The sequence below is a fragment of the Patagioenas fasciata genome, chromosome 24 (assembly GCF_037038585.1).
Source record: "Patagioenas fasciata isolate bPatFas1 chromosome 24, bPatFas1.hap1, whole genome shotgun sequence".
Taxonomy (NCBI): Eukaryota; Metazoa; Chordata; class Aves; order Columbiformes; family Columbidae; genus Patagioenas; species Patagioenas fasciata.
In genome coordinates, this window is record NC_092543.1 from 2,600,961 (window position 1) to 2,624,189 (window position 23,229).

At 53.8% G+C, this 23,229-nt stretch overlaps 3 protein-coding genes across 3 annotated transcripts; 1 reads left to right on the top strand and 2 right to left on the bottom strand.

The window, feature by feature from the left end:
- The first annotated feature begins 1,143 nt into the window (after window positions 1–1,143).
- On the top strand, window positions 1,144–11,445 carry LOC136111530 (endothelial cell-selective adhesion molecule-like). Its single transcript, XM_065855790.2, has 7 exons — window positions 1,144–1,252; window positions 8,219–8,376; window positions 8,805–9,018; window positions 9,087–9,242; window positions 9,476–9,598; window positions 9,692–9,830; window positions 10,826–11,445. The coding sequence occupies exons 1-7, from the start codon at window positions 1,210–1,212 to the stop codon at window positions 11,151–11,153; spliced, it is 1,161 nt and encodes a 386-aa protein (XP_065711862.1). The 5' UTR covers window positions 1,144–1,209; the 3' UTR covers window positions 11,154–11,445.
- Window positions 11,446–11,975: 530 nt separating this feature from the next.
- Window positions 11,976–17,177, bottom strand: NRGN (neurogranin). The gene is made up of 3 exons (XM_065855791.2): window positions 17,036–17,177; window positions 14,348–14,554; window positions 11,976–12,167 (listed from the first exon to the last, which is right to left on the bottom strand). Exons 1-2 carry the CDS (start codon window positions 17,048–17,050, stop codon window positions 14,348–14,350), a joined length of 222 nt encoding a protein of 73 aa, XP_065711863.1. The 5' UTR covers window positions 17,051–17,177; the 3' UTR covers window positions 11,976–12,167.
- A 2,378-nt stretch (window positions 17,178–19,555) lies between these two features.
- Window positions 19,556–22,774, bottom strand: SPA17 (sperm autoantigenic protein 17). Its single transcript, XM_071798672.1, has 3 exons — window positions 22,705–22,774; window positions 22,218–22,391; window positions 19,556–20,533 (listed from the first exon to the last, which is right to left on the bottom strand). The coding sequence occupies exons 2-3, from the start codon at window positions 22,369–22,371 to the stop codon at window positions 20,373–20,375; spliced, it is 315 nt and encodes a 104-aa protein (XP_071654773.1). The 5' UTR covers window positions 22,372–22,391; window positions 22,705–22,774; the 3' UTR covers window positions 19,556–20,372.
- Between the last annotated feature and the right edge of the window lie 455 nt (window positions 22,775–23,229).

Sequence of the window (23,229 nt, forward strand, 5' to 3'; positions counted from 1 at the left end):
GGATTAATTCTTCCTCTTCCTCCTCCTCCTCCTCCTCCTCCACGTTTAATCCCCGCCGGGGTTGGGCCGAGGACGGGGCCGGTTCACCCGGGACGCCCGAAAAGCCGCGACCCCCCAGGGCAAAATTGGACTTTTTGGGGTGTTTTTAATGGGAGGTTTAATGTGGCTTCTGGGGAGGGTTTGGGGGGTGATATTGCGGTGTCGCATTGTGCCCCCTTGCCCACATTATCATCATTGATTAATAGTAACCCCAAATAATAATAACCCCAAATAATTCATAATGACCCCAAATAACTCATAACACCCGCTAATAATTCATAATAACCCCAAATAATTCATAATAGCAAAAGATAATTCATAATAACCCTAATAATTAATAGTGATCCCAAATAATTAATTGATAATGACCCAAATAATAGCCCCAAGTAATTAATAACAACCCCAAACGATGACAACACCAAACAATAACAACCCCAAATCATTAATAACCCCAAGTAGTAATAAGCCAAATTAATTAAATAGTAACCCCAAGTAATTAATAGTAACCCCAAGTAGTTAATAATAGGCAAAAATAATTCATAATAACCCAAATAATAATTATATCAAATAATTAATGACCCAAATAATAATAGCCCTAAGTAATTAATAACAACACCAAACAATTAATAACAAGCCCAAATAATTAATTGTAACCCCAAGTAATTAATAGTAACCCCAAATAATAGCCCCGAATAATTAATAATAACCCCAAATAATTAATAACTCCAAATAATAATAACTCCAGGTAATTAATTCATAATAACCCCAAATAATTAATTTAATAATAAGCCTGAGTCACTAATCAATAATAACCCCAAATACTTAATTGATAATAAACCGAAATAATAATAAGGCCGAGTAATTAATTTATAATAACCCCAAATATTTAATAGCCTCAAATAATTCATAATAATGTCAAATAATTAATAACCTCAAATATTTTTTTTACTAATAACCCCAAATCATTAATTAATCATCGCAGCTCCGTTGCTGTGTGGCCGGGGGGGCCAGTGCCCGGGGCTGGGACCCCCAAAATGGGGACAGGCCCCGCCCCTCCGCGATGCCACGCCCACTCAGAAGCCCCGCCCCGTCTGAGGCCACGCCCCCACCTGCGGGCGGCCCCCCCCGGTCCCGATTCCCCCCCCGGCACCTGCTGCGGCGGCTCCGGCCATGGGCGCGCTGGGGGCAGCGCTGGCGGCGGCGGCGCTGCTGGGTGAGCGGGGACGGGGGACACCCGGGGGGACCCAGCGGTACCGGGGACAGCGGGCGGGACACGGGGGGGATACCCGGAGGGACTCGGGGGGGTCACCGGGTAGGACACGGGGACACGGGGGGGGCACCCGGAGGGACATGGGAGTACCGGGAGTAGCGGGCAGGACACGGGGGACACACCCGGAGCGACTCGGGAGTACCGAGGGGGTCACCGAGCGGGACGCAGGAGCACCGGGCAAGACACAGGGGTACCGGGGGGGGACACCCGGAGGGACCCAGCGGTACCGGGGGGGGACACCCGGAGGGACCCAGCGGTACCGGGGGGACAGCCGGAGGGACTCGGGAGTACCGGGGGTGGCACCGGGTAGGACACGGGGGTACAGGGGGACACCCGGAGGGACCCAGCGGTACCAGGGGACACCGCGTTGGACCCGGGATTACCGGGGGGGGCACCGGGCAGGACCCTGGGGAGCTTTAAGGGGGAACCCGTGGGGGCCCCAATCCCACCCCCGTCCCCTCTTTGGGGCGCTCGGAGAGAGGAAAATGTGGGAAAAAGCCTCTTGGAGCTTCCCCCAGATTGCAAACCCCCCCGTGCCGGGGGGAACACAACCCCAGTGCCCACCTCCCTGCACAGGCAAAAAACATCCAATAGCCTTTTATTTTTATGTTTCCCATGATAAAAACTCAAGGAGGGTGACACGTCTCAACCCCCTCTATCAATTGGCTTTTCCCCTCTTAATTTCCAAATTAATTCTGATTTAATTATTTGGGGGTGGCTGGAAATGGCACCGTCGCCACGAAGGGGAAACGTCCCTTTGGGGAAAGGAAACGGCCCCAAAACCACAATAGCGACTGCGTTTCCTCCCATGGGTGTGGGTCCCGCTCCGCTTTGCTCCTTGAAGGGATTCTTTTTATCTTCCCGGGATAATAATTAATTGTTAATCATTTTTAAACAAACCGTGGGGCTCGGTTCATCCTTAACCCGGCGGGTTCTCCCTTCCCCGCATCCCAACGTCGTTCGTGTGCGATGGGTCCCCAAAACCATCACACCCGGGATGGGGTGCTGGAGGGACCGAGAGCCCCAAAATGCAGCAAGAAGAGACTTTTGAGCCCAAAAATGCAGCAAAAAGAGACTTTTGACCCTAAAAATGCAGGAAAAGCAGAATTTTGAGCCCCCAAAAAGCAACTAGAAGAGATTTTTGAACCCAAAAATGCAGCTAGAAGGGACTTTTGAGCCCAAAAATACAACAAAAAGAGACTTTTGACCCTAAAACTGCAGGACAAGCAGAATTTTGAGCCCCAAAAAAGTAACTAGAAGAGATTTTTGAACCCAAAAATGCAGCAAAAAGTGATTTTTGAGCCTAAAATGCAGCAAAAAGATAATTTTGAGCCCCCAAAAAGCAGCTTGAAGAGATTTTTGCGCCCAAAAATGTAGTAAAAGGGACTTTTGAACCTAAAAATGCAGTAAAAAGATATTTTAAAGCCCAAAAATGCAGCAAAAATATCATCTTGAGCCCCAAAAAAGCAGCTTGAAGAGATTTTTGAGCCCAAAAATACAGCAAAAAGAGACCTTTAAGCCCAAAAATGCAGCAAAAAGAGACTTTAAAGCCCCAAAATGCAGCACAGAGATGATTTTGCCCCCCAAATGGCTGTTTTTCCTTCATTTTGCCTCCAGAGCTCCCGTCCCCACCCTATGGGCTCCATAGGGAACAGAACCCAGCGCCCGGCGGCCCCGGCGCCGCCGTTTCCATCGGGGGCGCAGTCACGTCCCCGCGTTATCGTGATTTGATTCCATTTCCATGTTTCCTTCCCAAATTTGGTCTCTCTGGAGGCTCCGGCGCTTTCTGACCCCCCAGCCCGGGGTCGTGGGAAAAGCCGCCCTGGATTTTCCCAACGGGCGCCTCCGATCCGCCCCGTTATAAATAGAAATAAGGGAAAAATAACCCAAAAACAATTAAAACAATTAACAAAACCATACCCAAGTGGTTGCATCTCATGGCCGAACTGCTCCTCGACCTTTTTCCGAGCTTCTTAATGGTCATTTTATCTATTTCTTAAAGATTTTTGCGGTCAAATTCCCCCTGCGGAGCTTAAACCCTGAGCGTGGGCTCTTGGGATTTAATTCGGGTCTTGGTTTCACATGAATCCGGCGCCTTAATCCCAACGCGCGGGGTCATCGAACCCTCCGACCGTTAATTCCCTATAGGGTTAATGCCCTATAGGCTCTGCTTATTTTCCCCCTGGTTTTGGGGGGTTCGGGGTGAGCGTTGAGCCAGGAAACAGCTTTTTTGGGGTGAAACGCAGTGATTTTAGGTAAGGAGGGTGTGTTAACACGGGGATTAATATCGACGTTGGATCCAAAGTTATTTCCATAGGGGAAAATAATTAAAAGGTGAATTAAATTTTTATAGTGGGGAAAAGGTTTAAAGGCGTTTCGAAAGGTAAAAATAAATGTGGTTTATAGGTAAAAATTAAGGTGTTTTCTAGATAGATGGAAAGGTGTTTTTTCCCCTCAATGTGGACAGATGGGCTGAAGCTCATGGAAAACACCCGGGCAGGTGCTTTGCTTGAGGCAGCTGGACTAAAATCCAGGGTTTTCAGCCCAAATAGCAGCCGGGAGGCCCCGTGTGTGTGTCCCACCCCCCCCCCCCCCCCAATCCGTGTATGAGCACTGGGAGCGGCTTAATTTTTTCGATCTGGTTAAAGCATTAGAGGATTTGAAGCGCCGAGGTGGCCAAAGCTGGAGCCGATGCCAAAGGGTTCGTTCCCGCCACTCCAGCACCGGGTTTTGCCGCCTCTTTTTAGGCTCGGAATTGGTCGACATTTTGAATTTGGGGTGAATTCTGCCAGAAAAAGTGGGGGTTTTTTGGAAATGAGCATCCTCCGGATCCGGATCCGTCACCATGGGGGTGATGGAGCTGCAGTTTGGTTTAGGGAGCACAGGGCAAAACTGCAGCCTCAAGGCGCCATTCTCATGGTCGTCATTAGGTTTCAGAGTTAACAAGGTGTCATGGTGCTGGTTTTGGGCTCCCTTGGGAAATCCTCAGCCAGTTCCGGAGCATTTTTTCCCCTCCACAGCCTCCATTTCCCCTCCAGCGCCCTTTTCCTGTCGCTTCTTTATGTATTTTGCCCCCAAATGATGCTGGGCTGAGAAACAATGAATCCATGTGGCTGGTGGGGATGTGCGGAGGTTCAAGACTGTAGCACCGTCTGATGCCATCTGCACCATTAATTAATAATGATGATGATTATTATTAACATAATCATTAACATTTATTATTAACATCATTATTAACATTGTTATTAACATTATTGTTAGAATTATTAACATTATTATTAGAATTATTAACATCATTATCCCTATCACATCCTCGCTATTACAACTACTCTTGTCAAACTAGTAGGGACATGATACCAGCACATATTATTTATGAATGTTTATATAGTTATTATAGAATATATACAATCTATTAATATATATATTATATTTTATTATATATATTTATTCTAGAAATCACAAACGAATCATTAGGCGCCATTATTTTCTCACATCCAATCCAAATTTGCCACAATCCAACATATAATTCTCTTCACGACGCCCTATAATTCCGCTATAATCCCCGCTAATCCCCGCTACACCTTTTATTCAGCTCCACCTCATTAATCAGACTAATAATATAAATCAATTCGCTCCTCGCCACCGTCTCCATCGCCCGGCAGTGTTTTATTCCCCCCCGCAGGATTTAAGGGTTTAAGTTCTTAGGCCGCTCGAGCTATTTTTGAGCATCCTCGCCAGGCCAGGGCCGATTCCTCCTTGTTTTTTACCCCGGGGAAGGGAAGTTGGGTTTGTTTCTTTCTGTTGTTAATTCCTGGGAAGGTTTATCAGCCCCAGCAGAGTTTCCTGCCCCGAGCTCCAAGGCTCCGTCCGGAAAACCAGGGCGGGGGGGTTGACGAACGGATGCGCAAGAAAGAGGCTAAAAATACCGCCCCCCCCCCCGGTGCTTTGTTTGCCCTGAAGAAAGCAAATTAAAGCTCTGAGTTCATAAGGAAGAGGCGAAATCCTTTGATTTCTCCCCAAATCCTCCGGTTTGGGGGGTGGGGGCAGCCAGCGTGGTCCCCCCGCCCCGTCCCTGCGTCCCGAGCGTTGCGGGGGCAGCCGGGGACGCGATCGATGGGATGCGGGGATGGAGTGGCCGGGATGCGGGAGCTGCATCCCCCCCCGGGGAGAAATAAACCCGGCCTAAACCCTGAGCCGATTAATTTTCCGGCTGAGCTTTAATGAGCAGAGCCGGGGAATAATCTGCTGAGCATCCTTGTCCGGGTGGTGGCACCCGAGCGGGGGTGGGGGGGTGAAGGGAGGCGGGTGGGATGTTTGGAATGGGATGTTTAGTGGGGGATGTTTGGGGTGGGATATTTGGGATGAGATTTGGGGCAGGACAGTCAGGATGAGATATTGGGGTGGGATATGCAGGGTGGAATATTTGGGGTGGAATATTCAAGGCGGGATATTCGTGACGGCGCATTCGGGATGGGATATTTGGGGTGGGATATTTGGGATGAGATATTTGGGGTGGGATATTTAGGGTGGAATATTCGGGGTAGGATATTCAGGATGGGATATTTAGAGCGGTATATTTGGGGTGTGATATTCGGGATGAAATATTCAGGGTGGGATGTTCGGGATGGGATATTTTAGGGTGGGATGTTTGGGGTGGGATATTTGGGATGAGATTTGGGGCAGGATATTTAGGATGGGATATTTGGGCTGGGATATTCAGAGTGGAATCTTTGGGGTGGAATATTCAAGGCGGGATATTCGTAGCAGCGTATTCGGGATGGGATATTTAGGGTGGTATCTTCGGGATGAGCTATTTGGGATGGGATATTTGGGGTGGGATATTTGGAATGAGATATTTGGGGTGGAATATTCAGGGTGGGATGTTCGCGATGGGATATTTGGGGTGTGATATTCGGGATGAGATATTTGGGGTGGAATATTCAGGGTGGGATGTTCGGGATGGGATATTTAGGATGGAATATTTGGGGTGTGATATTCGGGATGAGATATTTGGGGTGGGATGATCGGGATGGGATATTTAGAGCGGGATGTTTGGCATGGGGTATTTGGAATGAGATTTGGGGCAGGATATTTAGGATGGGATATTCGAGGTGCAGTACTTGGGGTGGGACATTCAGGATGGGATACTTAGGGTGGTATATTCTGGATGGGATATTTGGGATGAGATATTTGGGGTGGAGTATTCAGGGTGGAATATTCGGGATGGGATATTTGGGGTGGAATATTCGGGGTGGGATATTCAGGACGGGATAATTGGGGTGGAGTATTTGGGGTGTGATATTCGGGATGAGATATTTGGGGTGGGATGATCGGGATGGGATATTTAGAGCGGGATGTTTGGGGTGGGGTATTTGGGATGAGATTTGGGGCAGGATATTTAGGATGGGATATTCGAGGTGCAGTACTTGGGGTGGGATATTCAGGATGAGATATTTGGGGTGGAATATTCAAGGCGGGATATTCATGGTGGTGTATTTGGGATCGGATATTTAGGGTGGTATATTCGGGATGGGCTATTGGGAATGGGATGTGTGGGATGAGATATTTGGGGTGGAGTATTCAGGGTGGGATATTCAGGGTGGGATATTCAGGATGGGATATTTGGGGTGGGCTATTTGGGATGAGATATTTGGGGTGGGATATTTGGGGTGTGGTATTTGGGATGAGATATTTGGGGTGGAGTATTCAGGGTGGAATATTTGGGATGGTATGTTTGGGGTGAGGTATTTAGGGTGGAATATTTGGGGTGAGATATTCAGGATAGGATATTTGGGATGAGATATCTAGGGTGGAATATTCAGATGAGATATTCGGGGTGGGATGATCAGGATGGGATATTTAGAGTGGGATGTTTGGGGCAGGATATTTAGAATAGGATATTTGAGGTGCAGTACTTGGGGTGGGATATTCACGTTGGGATATTCAAGGTGGATTATTTGGGGCAGGATAGTCAGGGTGGGATATTCAGGGTGGAATATTTAGGGTGGAGTATTCAAGGCAGGATATTCATGACAATGTATTCAAGATGGGATATTTTGGGTGGTATATTCGGGGTGGGATATTTGGGATGAGATATTTGGGGTGGGATATGTGGGATGAGATATTTGAGGTGAAGTATTCAGGGTGGAATATTCAGGATGGGATATTTGGGATGGGGTATTTGGGGTGTGATATTCGGGATGAGATTTTTAGGGTGGGATATTCAGGATGGAATATTTGGGGTGGAATATTCAAGGTGGAATATTCGTGGCAGCGTATTCGGGATGGGATATTTAGGGTGGTATATTCGGGGTGGGATATTTGAGATGAGATATTTGGGATGGAGTATTTGGGGTGGAATATGCAGGATGGGATATTTGGAGTGGAATATTCAGGGTGTGATATTTGGGATGAGATATTCGAGGTGGGATGGTTGGGATGGGATATTTGGGGTGGGATATTTGGGATGGGATATTTGCAGCAACGTATTCAGGGTGGAATATTCAAGGTGGGATATTTGTGGTGGCATACTCGGGATGGGATATTTAGGGTGGGATATTTGGGGTGGGATATTTAGGATAGGTTGGAGGGTCAGGAGCAACCACCCGCAGATAATCCCAGTTTAGCACACAATGGGATCCTGGGATAACTGGGAGTACTCGTGGGGTGCACATGGGTGACTGGGGGTGGATTTTTTCGGCTGGAGATTTTCTCATCCTGGGAAACAGGGACAGGAAGGGACAACGTGTTCCCGCGTCCTCCGAAAAACCCACCTCATGGTGGGGATGGAGGAGAAACGTCCTCCCGGCCATGACCCAGGACTGGTGGGATTTCGCTGGGGCTTTTCCAAATTTCGGTGGCTTTTTGTGGAAAAATGTCACCCGGAGTTGTGTCCTGTCCCGTTGTCAGGTGTCACATCAGCCGTGCTGGAGGTGCACGTGGGGACGGGCTCGGTGTTCTCGGTGGAGGGGCAGCGGGCAGTGCTGCCCGCCTGGTACACCAGCCGCTCGCAGAAGAAGCCGTACGTCACCTGGCTGCTGGACAAGGACGATGCCGACCCCTTCCAGGTGAGGGGACAGGTAGCCGTGGTGGTGGGATGCTCGTGGTGCCCACCGTGAGGTGGCACCTATGATGGGGTGAAGCTCATGGTGCCCACCATGGGGTGATACCCGTGATGGGGAGATGCCCATGATGGAAGAGATGCTTGTGGTGATGGTGATGTGGAGATGCCCACCATGAGGTCCTGCCTGCGGTACCTGCAATGGGGAGGTGCTTGTGGTGCCTACCATGGGAAGATATCTAAGATGGGGAGATGCCCTTGGCGGGAGGATGCTCACAGTGCCCGTGATGTGGAGGTGCCCATGATGAGGACATGGTCATGGTGCCCACAACGGGAAGATGTTTGTGGTGCCCACCATGTGGAGATTCTTGGTGGGACTCTTGGGGTTCCCCCTCCCAGAGGTGACCCCACGTGCGTTGTCCCCACCCTGAGCAGGTCCTGACCTACCTGGACGGGACGGTGAAGGTGGAGGAGACGGAGCTGAAGCCCCGTGTGGGCTTCCTGCACCCCGTCCTCAGTCACAACATCTCCCTGGTCATCAACGTCACCCGCGAAGGGGACTCGGGACAATACATGTGCACCGTCAACGTGGTGGACGAGGCCACCAGCACCGGCAAGAACGTCGCCGTCATCAACCTCACCGTCCTGGGTAAGGCCCCGCTGGTCCCCCCCGCTTCGTTATCACCCCCGTGTGGGGACTAAGGCTGGTTCCCGCAGTGCCACCGGCTGTCCCCACCTGTCACCTGCACGGCAGCCCGGCCGTGGGAGCCAACGTCACCTTGAGCTGCTCCTCGGAGAAGGGGAAACCATCGCCCGGGTACCAGTGGCAGCGCACGGCCCCCATCCAGCAGGTGTTCTTCCCCCCCGCCCAGGGTAAGGTGACACCATGCGGGGGGGACAAAACAATCCGGGAGGGAACATAAAAATCCCGAGGGGGGGACAAAATATCTCAGGAGGGACAAAAAGTCCCAGGGGACGCTTTGGGCTTTGTCCTGCATGAGCAGGGGTGGAATATCAGGGAATAATGTCACCTTAGCCCTGCACGGGGACATTGTGGGGACACTGCAGGGGACACAACACCCCAATTTGTGTCCCCCCCATCACAGACCAGGCCAAGGGCACCCTCAAGCTGACCAACCTGTCCCTGGAGATGTCGGGACTTTACGTCTGCGTGGCCGAGAACCAGGCGGGCTCGTCCGAGTGCAGCATCGCGCTGGAGGTGCACACAAGTGAGTACGTGTCTGCGGGGCTGGGGACAGTCCCCACCGTGTCCCCGCCATGTCCCCACGGATGCAAAACCTGCCGCTGTCTCTCTCCGGCAGCCAGCGCCAAAGCCGTCATCGCCGGCGCCGTGCTGGGCTCCCTGGGCGCTCTGGCCACCGTCGTCTTCTTCGCCCGGCGGGTCATCGGCTACCGGAGGAAGAAACGGGATGGGCAGGAGGACGCAGCCAATGAGATCAAGTGAGGAATTGTCATCGTTGGGTTCAGAGTTAACGGGAGGTGGGGAGGATGTTCCTGACTGTATGTAGTCGTCATTAGGTTTCAGAGTTAACAGGGCAGGGAGGAGGGTTCTGCTTCTGGCCAGTGATCGCTAGTTTTCGAAGTTAACAGAGGGAGAGGTTTCTATCGCTGGCTGGTCATCAGTAGGTTTCAGAGTTAACAGGAGGGGAGGAAGGACATTTCTGTCTGTATGTAGTCATCATTAGGTTTCAGAGTTAATGGGACGGGGAGAACATTTTGCTTCTGGCCAGTGATCGCTAGTTTTCTGAGTTAACAGAGTGGGAGGAGGGACCATCTCTGGCCTGTCATCAGTAGGTTTCAGAGTTAACAGGACGGGGGAAGGAGGTTGCTGTCTGTATATAGTCATTGTTAGGTTTCAGAGTTAACAGCATGGGGAGAAGGTTTCTGCCTCTGGCCGCTGATCGCCAGTTTTCCGAGTTAACAGAGGGAGAGGTTTCCATCTCTGGCTGGTCATCAGTAGGTTTCAGAGTTAACAGGAGGCAGGAAAGGACATTTCTGTCTGTATGTAGTCCTCATTAGGTTTCAGAGTTAACAGGACAAGGAGAAGGTTTTGCTTCTGGCCAGTGATCGCTAGTTTTCCCAGTTAACAGAGGGAGTGGTTTCCATCTCTGGCTGGTCATCAGTAGGTTTCAGAGTTAACAGGAGGGGGGAGAACGTTTCTGTCTGTATGTAGTCATTGTTAGGTTTCAGAGTTAATGAGGAGGAGGAGGTTTCCACCTCTGGCCCGCTATTGCTACTTTTCCGAGTTAACAGACGGGGAGGAGACGCATCTCTAGCCAGTCATCATTAGGTTTCAGAGTTAACAGAAGCATTTTCCACCTCTATTTCCCCTCCTTTTCCTCTTACCCCACCATTTGGGGCTCTGCGCAGCCCTGGGGTTTGGGAACATGGTTGGGGGAACATGGGGTTTGTCTCTGACCCCCCCCTCTTCACAGGGAAGACGCCGTGGCCCCCAAAACCCCCACCTGGGCGCGACGCCCGGCGGCCGACACCATCTCCAAAACCAGCACCTTATCGTCCATCGCCGGCCCCCGGGGGGGACACTACGCTGTCACCCCCCCCTCCGACACCGGCAGCTTCCGGGGGGGACCCCGCCCAGGGGGACGCCCCCCCGCCCGCTCCCCCCCCGCCCTCAATGGGATCCCCCGACGTCACCAGGACCCCGTCGCCCCCCCGGGTTCGGTGCCCCACGCCGGTTTGACCCGGGCGGGCGCCGTCCCTGTCATGGTGCCGGCGCAAAGCCGAGCTGGCTCCTTGGTGTGACCCCCCAAAAAAAAAGGGGGTGTCCATACCCACCACCCCCCTCCTCCCCCATTTTCTGGGGTGTTTTCTTCCCTTTTTGGGTTACTTTTTGTTAAAAAACTGGACTCAGTGGGAGGCGTTTAATGGGGGTGCGGTTTGGGGGGGCAAGTCTTGTAAATAGAACACCCCAAAAATGGCCCCGCCTGAGGGGCAGGGGGCGCTTCTTTTTGTTTTCTTTTTTTTATATATATTGGTCAAAATGGGGGATTTTTAATAAAAGAGAATTAAAAGCGGGGGGAACGGGGCAGGGGGGATGGGACACGACACTTTTTTTAGGGGTTTCTTTTCTGATTAAAAACGGTGCTGCCCGTCCCTCTGGTTTTGAGTGAATTTGTGGGGAGGTTTCCGTCTGCGGCCGGTCATCATTAGGTTTCAGAGTTAACAGGGTGGGGAGGGGCTTTCTTCTTCTGGCCAGCGGTCACCAGTTTTCCAAGTTAACAGAGGGGGAGGAGGTTTCCACCTCTGGCCTGTCATCAGCAGGTTTCAGAGTTAACGGGTCAAGGAGGAGGGTGCCATATTGGCCAGTTATCAGTAGGTTTCAGAGTTAATGGGGCAAGGAGGAGGGTGCCATATTGGCCAGTGATCAGTAGGTTTCAGAGTTAACGGGTCAAGGAGGAGGGTGCCATATTGGCCAGTGATCAGTAGGTTTCAGAGTTAACGGGTCAAGGAGGAGGGTGCCATATTGGCCAGTCATTGCTTGTTTTCAGAGTTGGGGGATTTGGGGGGGGGCCCAAGTCCCTCTGTGTGATGTCACAGCGGCCGTGTGATGTCATAGTGCCCATGTGATGTCACAGCAGCTGTGTGATGTCACAGTGGCCGGGTGATGTCACAGCAGCTCTGTTTATTGGGGGGCTCTGGGGCGGGGGCGGGCAGGCAGGGGCGGCCCCGGGGGGCACATGCGGGGCTGGGGGGGCGAAGCGGCGGCTCCGGGGCCTCTGCGGGCGGCGGGGGGGACTGGGCGGCGGCGAGAGGGACCTGCGGGGGGAGAGAAGCGTCAGTGCTGCCGGAGTCTGCACCCAGTGCCCTGTGCCTGCACCCTGAGCCTGCACCTGCACCCTGAGCCCTGTACCTGCACCCAGTGTCCTGCCTGCTCCTGCCTGCACCTGCACTCAGTGCCCTGCCTGCACCCTACCTGTGCCCCGTGTCCTGCCCGCACCCTGCTTGTGCCCACCCACACCTTGCAGCCTGCCTGCACCCTGCCTGTGCCCTGCACCCTGAGCCCTGTTCCTGCACCCTGCCTGTGCCTGCACCTTGCACCCTGTGACCTGTCTGCACCTGCCTGTGTCCTGCTCCTGCACCTGCCTGCACCTTGCACCCTGCCTGCACTCTGTGCCCTGCCTGCACCCTGCTCCTGCACCCTGCCTGCACTGTGCCCGTTTCTGCTTGCAGCCTGCACCCTGAGCCCTGTTCCTGCATCCTGCCCATGTCTTCTTGCAGCCTGTGCCTGTGCTCTGCCTGCACGCTGCTCCTGTGCCTGCTGCTGCATCCCACAACCTCTCTGTGCCCCATCCCCACCCTGCCTGCTCCTGCACCCTGCCTGCGCCCTGCTCCTGCACCCTGTGCCCTGCTCCTGTATCCTGCACCCTCTCCACACCCCATCTCCCCTCACCTGCACCCCCCTGCCCTCTTTACACCCTGCCCACGCCCCGCTCCTGCAGCTGCACCCTCTCTGCACCCTGCCTGTGACCTACTTGCGCCCGCCCACACCCTGCTGCTGCCTGCACCCTGCTGCACCCTGCACCCTGCTGCTGCCTGCACCCTGCTGCACCCTGCACCCTGCTGCACCCTGCACCCTGCTGCTGCCTGCACCCTGCTGCACCCTGCACCCTGCTGCTGCCTGCACCCTGCTGCACCCTGCACCCTGCTGCTGCCTGCACCCTGCTGCACCCTGCACCCTGCTGCAGCCTGCACCCTGCTGCACCCACCCCAGCAGAGCACCCTGCACCCCATGTGTGCCCGCTCAGCCCACCTAACAATGTGTCCCTAACAAGGTGACCCTAATGAGGTGACCCTAATGAAGTGGCCCTAACAAGGCGCATGGCCCTGAGGAGCTGCAGAGTCCCTGCGCTTGGCAGCTGCTACCCGATTGCAGCCCCAGTTCAGCCCCACTGCAGCCCCACAGCAGCCTCAGTACAACCCCAGTTCAGCCCCAGTTCCTCCCCACTATATCCCCAGTTCATCCACACTGTCTCCCCAGCTCAGCCCCACTGCAGCCCCAGTACACCCTGTTCATTCCCAGTTCCTCCCCACTGCATCCCCAGTTTATCCCCACTACACCCCCACTGCCTCCCTAGTTCATCCCCAGTTTATCCCCCATTCATCCCCAGTTCATCCCCAGTTAATCCCCCACTACATTCCCAGTTCACCCACACTACATCCCCACTGCATCCCCAGTTCATCCCCATTGTGTTCCCAGTTCATCCCCACTAAAACCCCAGTTTATTCGCACTACAGTCCCACTGTCTCCACAGTTCATCCCCAGTTTATCCCCCATTACAACCCCAGTCCATCCCCACTACACTCCCACTTGTCTCCCCAGTTCATCCCCATTCCATCCCCACTGTCTCCCCAGTTTATCCCCACTACATCCCCAGTTTAATTCCCCATTCACGCCCAGTTCATCCCCCATTCAGCCCTAGTTCATCCCCACTACATCCTCAGTTCATCTCCCCTACACTCCCACTGTCTCCCCAGTTCATCCCCAGTTTATCCTCCATTCATCCCCACTACACTCCCGCTGTCTCCCCTGTCCATCCCAGTCACACCAGCCACCTCATTCATCCCCACCACCGTTCAGGGGACACAGGACAGGGACACCCCCCCCCCCCCCAGCCTCGCCTCCATGGGCTCTTTATTTCCCTTTTTCCCCCTTTTTCTTCCTTAAAAATGTTACCTTTTCCTGCCAGGAGACTGTGACACAGGCTTTTAAAAATAGCATGTGCTGAGGCGAGGCGTTCGGGGTGGTGTTGCTAAGGGAGAAATTCGATTTCAAATCTAGGGCTGCGCCTTCCCAGCATCGCTACTCCCAAAAAATTAGGCCAAGCGGGGGCCTCTTGAGAATAAAAAACCCAATTTTCCGCCCGGGGAAGGACGTTTGGTGTTGAAAAACAGCTTAATTTTGGGGCAGGACGATGGGAAATTGGTGGGGGGGGTACCTAATCGCCGTTGCGGAGGTCGCCGCCGCGGGTGCTGTTGGCGCATTCGGCGTCCTTGGGTTTTCGGTCGATCTCCCCCCCTTTGATCTTCTTACGGGTCATGTGGCCCCGAAAACTCGCTTGGATTTTGGCGGCGGCCGCGTTGGCGTCGGGGTCGTCCAGGGGGATGTCCAGGATGTCCTCGTCCAGCTTCGTGCACGCTCCCTCCTGCCCAAAATAGGGGGGGTTTTAACCCAAATATCACGTTTCTCAAGCTCTGGTGGGTCCGGGAAGAGGGGAGTGAGCTGCAGTGATTTGTCCTTGTGGGTTAGGACCCCCCAATAAACAGCATTGACCCCGTGATTTAAGTCGTTAAATACGCTCCTCTATTACCCCCGGCACTAAAAATGTGGGTTATGCACTAAAAATGTGGGCTCTTTGCTAAAAATATGGGGGTTTTGCTAATCAGAGGGTTTTGCTAATAAGGGGTTTTGCTAATAAGGGGGTTTTGCTAATAAGGAGGCAGTTGATAAAATTGTGCTAGAAATGAAGGTTTTCTGCTAAAAATTTGGCTTCTTTCCTAAAAGTTTTTGGGGTTTTTTTTGCTCCTTGGGGGTGTTCTCACCTGTTTTCCCATCCCAAATTTCCCGGGATGTAACAGGGGAAACTGAGGCACGGCCACAATTTAGGGCTGAGCGTCTTCCTCCCGCATCACCTTTGGTTGCAAATCCCCCAAGAGACCGGAAAAACACCCTAATTTTTAGGCAAGAGCCCTAATTTTTAGCCAACCCCCCCCTAATTTTAAGCAACCCCCCCACCTTTTAGGAAAAGACCCCAAACTTTTAGGAAAGAACCCTAATTTTAAGCAGAAAACCTTCATTTCTAGCACAACCCCCCATAATTTTATCAACTGCCTCCTTATTAGCAAAACCCCCTTATTAGCAAAATCCCCCGTATTTTTAGCAAAGAACTCACATTTTTAGCCAAGGACCCACATTTTTAGTGCACAACCCACATTTTTAGCAGTGGGGCTGGTTGAGGAGCTCATTTAATGACTTAAATTGTGAGGGGAATGTTGTTTTTTTGGGGGGTTCTAAGCACAAAATAGAAATCACTGCAGCTCACTCCTCCCCGCATCCAATGGAGCGGACGCTGGGATCAAGGGGGCAAAAATGGGGATCAAACCAAATAAAATGGGGTTAAACCAGTGCTGGATGCTCCGGTGTCAAGTGCATCGTTTGCATCACCCCCCCTGAGTGCTTTACATTAGATTTATAGGGGTTTTTTGGGGGGAGGGTTATTTGGAATCGTCCCAATTTGAGGGCTTCGTGAAGTTCCTCAGGTGTTTAACAGGCAGGGAAAGGTGAACGGCGGCAGCTTAAGTGACGGGTCCGGGGTGGAAAATGATGTGGTCGGGGTGGAAATGTTATCAGCGGGGCTGGAAATCCTATATGGAGGGTGGAAATCCTATATATGGAGGGAGGAAATCCTATATCCAGGGCAGAAATCCTATATCCAGGGCAGGAATCTTATATCCAGTTGAGAAATGCTATATACAGAGGAGAAATCCTATACCCAGAAGGGAGGAAATCCTATATATAGGGGGTGAAAATTCTATATGCAGTGGAAAAATCCTATATGTGGATGGGGGAAAACTATATCCAAGGGAAAAATCCCATATTCAAGGGAGAAAATATGTATATGGATATATGTATATGGATATAGATTTATTCGATATCCAGGGGAGAAATGGTATATCCAGGGGCTGAAATCTTATATATGGGGGGGAATTAAATTTGGGGAGAAATCCTGCAGCCAAGGGGAGAAATTCTATGTCCATGGGGGGAAATCCTATATCCTGGGGGGAAATGTATATATATATAGGTGAAATCCCATATGCAGGAGGGAAATAATCTATTCAGAGGGGGAAATGTTATATACGGGGGGCAAAATTCTATGTTCAGGGGAGAAATCTTGCATGCAAGAGATTCTATATTGGGAGGGAAATTTGATACACAGGGGGTTAAATCCTAAAATCAGGGGGAGAAATTTTAATTATGGGGGCAAAAATCTTTATGTTTAGGGGGGAAATCCTATATATTTGCTCTGTGCTGCCAGCTGGGGAGGGGGGAAGGGGAATAAAAGGGAGGAAAGGGGAATAAAAGGGGGGAAAGGGGAATAAAAGGGGGGGGAAAAAGAGGGAGAAAAGGGAAAAATGGGGGGAAAGTGTGTGGGACCAACTCCCCAAAGTGGTTGGGGGGAGGATTTTGGGGGGTTTCACCTCGATTTGGCCTTTTATCCACGAGCAACATGTGAGAGTCACCGGGGGGCGTGGGGGGGGAAAGAGGAATAAACGCGGAATAAAAGATGAATAAAAGCGGAATGAAAGGGGGATAAGAGGCGAATAAAAGCGGGATAAAAGGGGAATAAAAGCGCGATAAAAGGGGAATAAAAGCGCGATAAAAGGGGAATAAAAGCGCGATAAAAGATGAATGAAAGCGCGATAAAAGGGGCATAAAAGCGGGATAGAAGAGGAATATAAGCGGTGCCCCCGTTTTCGGCGCCGGGGCACTTTCCCGAGCGGGACGGTGAGATGGGGGGGGGGGTGTAAACCCGGGGGAGACGCAGAGTTGGCGCAGCATCGCCCCCCCCCTCACCCCGACCCCCGGGTGGCCCCCGGCGGGCAGCGCGGTCGGCGGGCTCACGTACGTTGCAGCAGTCCATGGCGCAGGCGGCGGGCGGCGCTGGCCTCGGCGGCTCCGGTGGCACCGGCTGCTCTCCCGGCGCGGGTGGCAAGTTGAGCCGGTCCCAGCGCTCGCCTACGTAAGGCGCTGCGCCCGGCCAGCCTATCAGAGCGCCGGGCTCTTTTTTTTATACCGCTTTTTTATTTTTTTGTTCCTTTTTAGTGCTTTTATTTGTTTCCGGCGTCAGTTTTCCTGCGAGTCTTGAACTGGTTTAATTTGCAGTTGGTTGGTTGGTTGTTGTTTTTAAGGGGGCGATGGGTGGTTTGGCGGGGGGGAATGTGTGACCTGTTTTAGGGGTTTGGTCCTGGAGGAGGATGAGGGTGAGGCGGAGGAAGATGAGGAGGAGGATGAAGGAGATGAGGATGAGGATGAAGATGCTGAGGAAAATGAAGCTGGTGAGGATGAAGATGAGGAAGATGAGGAGTAGGACTATGAGGAGGAGGAGGACAATGAGGATGAAGATTACAAGGATGAGGATGATGAAGACGAGGATGATGAGGATGAGGCTGAGGATGATGAAGACGAGGATGATAAGGATGAAGATGAGGACGAGGATGGGGATGAAGAGGTTGGAGACAGGGATGAAGGTGATGAGGATGAAGATGATAAGGTAGATGAAGATGAGGATGAGGATGGAATGAGGAAGACAAAGATGATGAGGCTGGTGATGATGAGGAAGGTGAGGATGATGAGGATGAGGTGAGGGTGAGGATGGGGATGAGGATGAAGATGAGGATGATGTGCGGGTGAGGATGGGGATGAAGAGGATGGAGACAGGGATGAAGATGATGAGGATGAGAAGGATGAAGATGAGGACAATTAAGATGAGGATGAGGTGAGGATGAAGAGGATGGAGACAGGGATGAAGATGATGAGGATGAGGAGGATGGAGATGAAGATGAGGATAAAGATGGAGATGAAGAGGATGAGGATGGTAAGGATGAAGATGAGGGTGAGGAGGAAGATGATGAGGTGGATGAGGATGAAGATGGGGATGAAGAGGATGAGGAGGGAAGACGAGGACAGGTGACCACAGCAGCACATCCCCAAAAACAGAGGTGGGGGCTCCAGTTTTGGGGTCCCCTCCCTGCTCCCAGGACCGTCCCACCCCCCCAAACTCGGGGTGTTTCCCAAGCCCCAGAGGTGACAGCGGGGACACAGGGGACACATTGGAGGGGGGGACCCCCTCGTTCCCCTCGCTCGCCTCCCATTTGGGGGTTGCTAAGCAACCGCAGAGTCGCCCATGGGCTCCGGAAATGCTGCCGTGTCCCCTCCTCGCGATATTGTCACCGCACTGTGACCCGCGGGGGCTGGTGGCACCGGCTGTCCTCTCTGCCATCACCGGCAAAGTCACCATTAGTGTCACTGTCCCGTGGATGTCACTGTCCCCACTCCTGGCACTGGCACTGTCCCCGCTGATGCCACCGGTCCTGTCATCAGCCCTGTCACCACCATCGTCCCTGTCCCCAGTCTCCTCACCATCCCAGTCCCAAACTTCAGCCCCATCATCACCTCTGTCCCCGACCCTGCACCCATCCCTGACCTCAGCCCCATCATCCCTGTCCCCATCCCGGACTTCAGCCCCATCATCCTGGTCCCCACCCTTGTCCCCATCTCCAACCACAACCCCATCACCTCTGTCCCCAGCCTTGTCCCCATCCCTGTCCCCAGCCCTGACCTCAGTGCCATCATTTCTGTCCCCAGCGTTGTCCCCATCCCTGTTCCCATTCTGACCTCAATCCCATCCTTGTCCCCATCCCTGTCCCCAGCCCTGACCTCAGTGCCATCATTTCTGTCCCCAGCGTTGTCCCCATCCCTGTTCCCATTCTGACCTCAATCCCATCCTTGTCCCCATCCCTGTCCCCATCCCTGACCTCAACCCCATCATTTCTGTCCCCATCCCTGTCACTGTCCCCACCATCACCCTTGCCCTTGTCCCTGTCCCCAGACCCGTCCCCTGCTCCCCTGGGATGCTTAGATGGGAAAACAACCCTTTTCCCTAATTTAGACCCTCCAGCTCCATCACTCCCCATTGATGGACAACAGGATGTTTTGGGGTGACTTGTGCAAAGATCCGGTAAAATTCACCCCCAAAATAACATACAAAATACCAGTAAACCCCTAAAAATACACAAAATCGGGGCATTTTGGAGCAGTTTCAAAGGCAAAGCAGTCACCACCCTGTTTTTGTCCCCAAAAGCGGCCCCGGCCCTGGCAGAGCCGGCGACTGCGGCTGCGGAGGAGGGACACGAAATGCCAGAACATTTCTAATCATTAACGGCGCTTTTGAGCCCGTTCCAGATCCTGATTTTTTTAAACGATTCCTTCATCTGAAAAAATATCCCCCCTGGGGAGGAAATATTGGGGGACGCTTTTCCAGCAGCCCCTAAATCCGAATCATTTGGATGGTTCTGGGCCGGCGCGGGTGGCGCGAACCGTCCCGCCAAGCGCTGGAGACGGTGGCACCAAGGTGGTAAAGGATGCTTTAAAACCCGACAAAAATCCTTGGAAAACCACCCAAATGTGGCGCTGGAAAGGGGCCCAGGGTGGCTGGCAAAGCAGCCGGCGCTGGGGGGGTCACGCCAGATTTCTTGTTGGTATTATTTTCATCTTTTCCCCCCGTTTTTCCTTCCTGTTTTTCCCCCTGTGCCGTGGGCGAGCACATATGGTACAAACAGGAATTGGGGGGGGGGACAAAATTAGGCCGAGCTTGGGCTCCCCCCACTTAAAATACAAATGTAATGGGTTGGAATGGGATGCGGGGACCAACCCGCAGTCCCCAAATCTCATGGCGGGGGGACAATGTCACCTCCCTCCTATGAAATGTTTCACCGACCTGCGGGAATGTGGAGACCTAAATATAGAGCTTAAAATTACTGTCTTGAGCTCGGCCCAGCTCCTAAACCTGGGTTTGGTTTCAGGGAGGAATCTCAGGTGGGAGTCGCTAATAACGGCAGGGACCTCGTTAAGAAAAATTCTCATTAAAAAAAGATCCTCCCCGCCAAGAGAAGGACAAGAGCCCGGAGGGGAAATGAAGGTTTTTTGGGGTCTTTTTTTTGAACCGTGGAACCTCGTTTTGGGTCAAGATGTTGCAAAATTGGGCCAAATCGGGATTTGGGGCGAGTGCTGGGGTCAGCTCCCCAAGGGGGTGTCCCCAATAGGGGGGTTTTTGGGGACGCACTTGTCTCTGCTGCATCACAATGAGGATGTTTTGGGGAGGAATCATGGCGTGTTGGTGCTGGTTTGGGCTCAAAAAGCCTTGTTTGGGGCTCAAAAAGCCTCGTTTTGGGTGCGGGCGGCCCTTACCATGACAACGGGTGCGACGCCGCTTTCCTCCTGGGCCCCAGGGACCCCGATTTCTCTGTGGGGACAGAGGGGACAAGGGGGGACAAGGAGGGACATCCTACCTGGAGAGGGGGCTGGATGAGACCCTGGTCCTCCCGCGCCGGGTCGGCCGAGCTGGCTGGGAATGGAGGAGACTTGAGGCCATGGGGATGGACACGCATTTGGGGTAAAGGGTTTTGGAGTGCAGGGTTTCAGGGTGGAGGATTTGAGGGGTAGAGGTTTTGGGAGAAGGATCTGTGGGTTCAAGATCTGAGGGTGCAGGATTTTGGGGTGCGGGGTTATTGGGGTACAGGATCCCAGTGTGCAGGATTTGGGGTGCAGTGTTTGGTAGGGCAGGGTTTGGGGGTGCAGGGCTCTGGGGTGTAGGGTTTGGGGTGCAGGATCTGGGGGTGTGGGATTTAGGGGTGTGGGGCGGTGACACATTTGGGGGACAGAATTTCAAGGTGAAGGCTTTGGGGGTGCAGAAATTACGGTGAAGGATTTGGGGTGAAGGATCTGGGGGGTGCAGGGGGTTAGGGCATGTGTTGTAGACCTGGCACCCCAGGAATGCGTGTATAGGGTAGACCTGGCACTCTGGGGATGGGCACATGGGATAGACCTGGAATCCCTGATATGTATATGGGATAGACCCAGCACCCTGGGGATGTGCACACGGGGTAGACCTGGCACCCCAGGAATGGATATGTGAGGTAGACCTGACACCCTGGGGATGGGCACATGGGATAGGTTCGGCGTGCTGAATAACAGGTGCATGGGCAGGCCTGACACCCCAGTGATGGGCACATGGGGTAGACCTGGCACTCTAGAGATGGGCACACATAGAAGGTCTGACCCCAGTGATGGACACATGGGGCAGCCCTGACACCCTGGTGGTGGGCACATGGGGTAGGTCTAACGCCCTGGGGATGGGCACACACAGCAGGCCTGATGCTCCAGGGATGGGCACACAGGGTAGAACTGACACCCTGAATAACGGGCACGTGGGCAGGCCTGACGCCGTGGGGATGGGCACACACAGGCAAGCTTGAAACCCCGGGGCTGGACATGTGGGGTAGATGTGGGAACCCAGGGATGGGCATGTGGGCAGACCTGACTCCCTTGGGATGGGTACATGGGGTAGACCTGGCACCCTGGGGATGGGCACACACAGCAGGCCTGACTCCCTGGTGATGGGCACATAGGGCAGAACTGTTGCCCTGGAAATGGGTACATGATCTAACTCTCTGGGGAGGGACACACACACAGAGCAGATCTGATGCCCTGGGGATGGGTACATGGGGTGGAACTGATGCCCCAGTGATGGGCACAAGGGCAGACGTGATACTGTGTGCGATGGGCACGTGTTGTAGACCTGTCACCCCAGGGATGAGCACGTGGGGAAGGCATGATACCTTGGGGACAGGCACACGAGGTAGACCTGGCACCCTGGTGATGGGCACATGGAGTGGGTCTGACACCCCAGGGATGGACACACAGGGCAGATCTGGCACCCCGGGGATGGGCACATGGTGTAGGTTTGACAGCCTGATTAATGGGCACACGGGCAGGCCTGACGCCCTGGTGATGGGCACATGGGGCAGCCCTGATACCCTGGTGATGGGCACATGGGGTAGACCTGATGCCCCACTGATGGACACAGCGGGTAGGTCTAACACCTTGGGGATGGGCACGCACACCAGGCCTGACACCTTGGGGATGGGCACGCACACCAGGCCTGACACCGTGGGGATGGGCACACACAGGCAGGCTTGATACCCTGGGGCTGTGCATGAGGGGGTAGATGTGGCACACCCCCCACTCACCCTTTCTCTGCTCCAGCAGCCTCTGGAAGTGCCGAGCAGCAAAACCCACCACGTCCTTGGGCTGCGCCCGCAGCACCTCGTGTGCCAGCCCCTCCAGCAGGTTCTCGAAACCGTCAGGCAGCCGCACGTTGGTGCTGGAGAAGGGGACGGACATGGCCGCTTCTCCCAGGCTCCCTGCAGCAGCACAGTTGGGGTCAGCCGCGACCCGCACCCCCGACCGGGCGGCGCCGGGACTCGAACACGCAGCTCTAGGGATACGGGGGTGGGCGGTGGGAGGTAGCGCTGCCCCTAGGGGGCGCTCCCCCCCACCCCGCCCGCATGGCCGCCTCGAACTGCGCATGCGCAGCGACGGCCCGGCCCGCTCCCCGGTTCTCCCTCGTCCCCCCGGTTCTCCCCGGTCTCCCCGGGTTCCCCACATCCCGGCCCGCACCCCCTTCCCTGGGCCCCGCGTTCCCAGCCCCATCCCCGGCCTTTTCCCTGCTCCGACCCAACCAGGCCACGCCGGCGCCTCTGGCTGTGCTGAGGACGCTGTTGCTTGGCAACCAGTCCCCGGTGCCCAGGCCACGCCCACGGTCCTGACCACGCCCCCGTGCCGGGCACATCCACGTGTGCTGGACACGCCCCCAGACGCTGGACACGCCCCATGGGCGGGGCCTCAGTGCGGGGGCGGGGCCTGGGGGGCGGGGCTCTTTGACCCGCCCCAGTGTCACTTTGGGGCCATTGGGACCCCCGTAAGACCCATTTCGGGGCCATTTGAACGCCCCTAGTCTTGCTTTGGGGCCCTTGATACCCCCAGAGCCACATTTGGGAGCCCTTAGGACCCCCCAAACTCTTTTTTGACACCCTTTTCCCCCCCTTGAACCCCACTTTGGGGTCCCTCAGTGTCACCTTGGGGCCATTGGGACACCCCCTGAGCCCCATTTTGGGGTCACTGGCAGCCCCCCAGAGTCACTCTGTGGCCACTAGGACCCCCCTGAGACCCATTTTGGGGCCATTTGAACCCCCCTGGTGT

Excerpts from the sequence above, each read along its gene's own strand:
- LOC136111530 (XM_065855790.2), top strand. The coding sequence starts at position 1,210 with ATGGGCGCGCTGGGGGCAGCGCTGGCGGCGGCGGCGCTGCTGG. Across the intron at positions 9,019-9,086 it reads CATCAACCTCACCGTCCTGG|TGCCACCGGCTGTCCCCACC; the intron begins GTAAGGCCCCGC and ends TGGTTCCCGCAG. Across the intron at positions 9,831-10,825 it reads GACGCAGCCAATGAGATCAA|GGAAGACGCCGTGGCCCCCA; the intron begins GTGAGGAATTGT and ends CCCTCTTCACAG.
- SPA17 (XM_071798672.1), bottom strand. The coding sequence starts at position 22,371 with ATGTCCGTCCCCTTCTCCAGCACCAACGTGCGGCTGCCTGACGGTTTC. Across the intron at positions 20,534-22,217 it reads GCTGCTGGAGCAGAGAAAGG|CCAGCTCGGCCGACCCGGCG; the intron begins GTGAGTGGGGGG and ends CTCCATTCCCAG.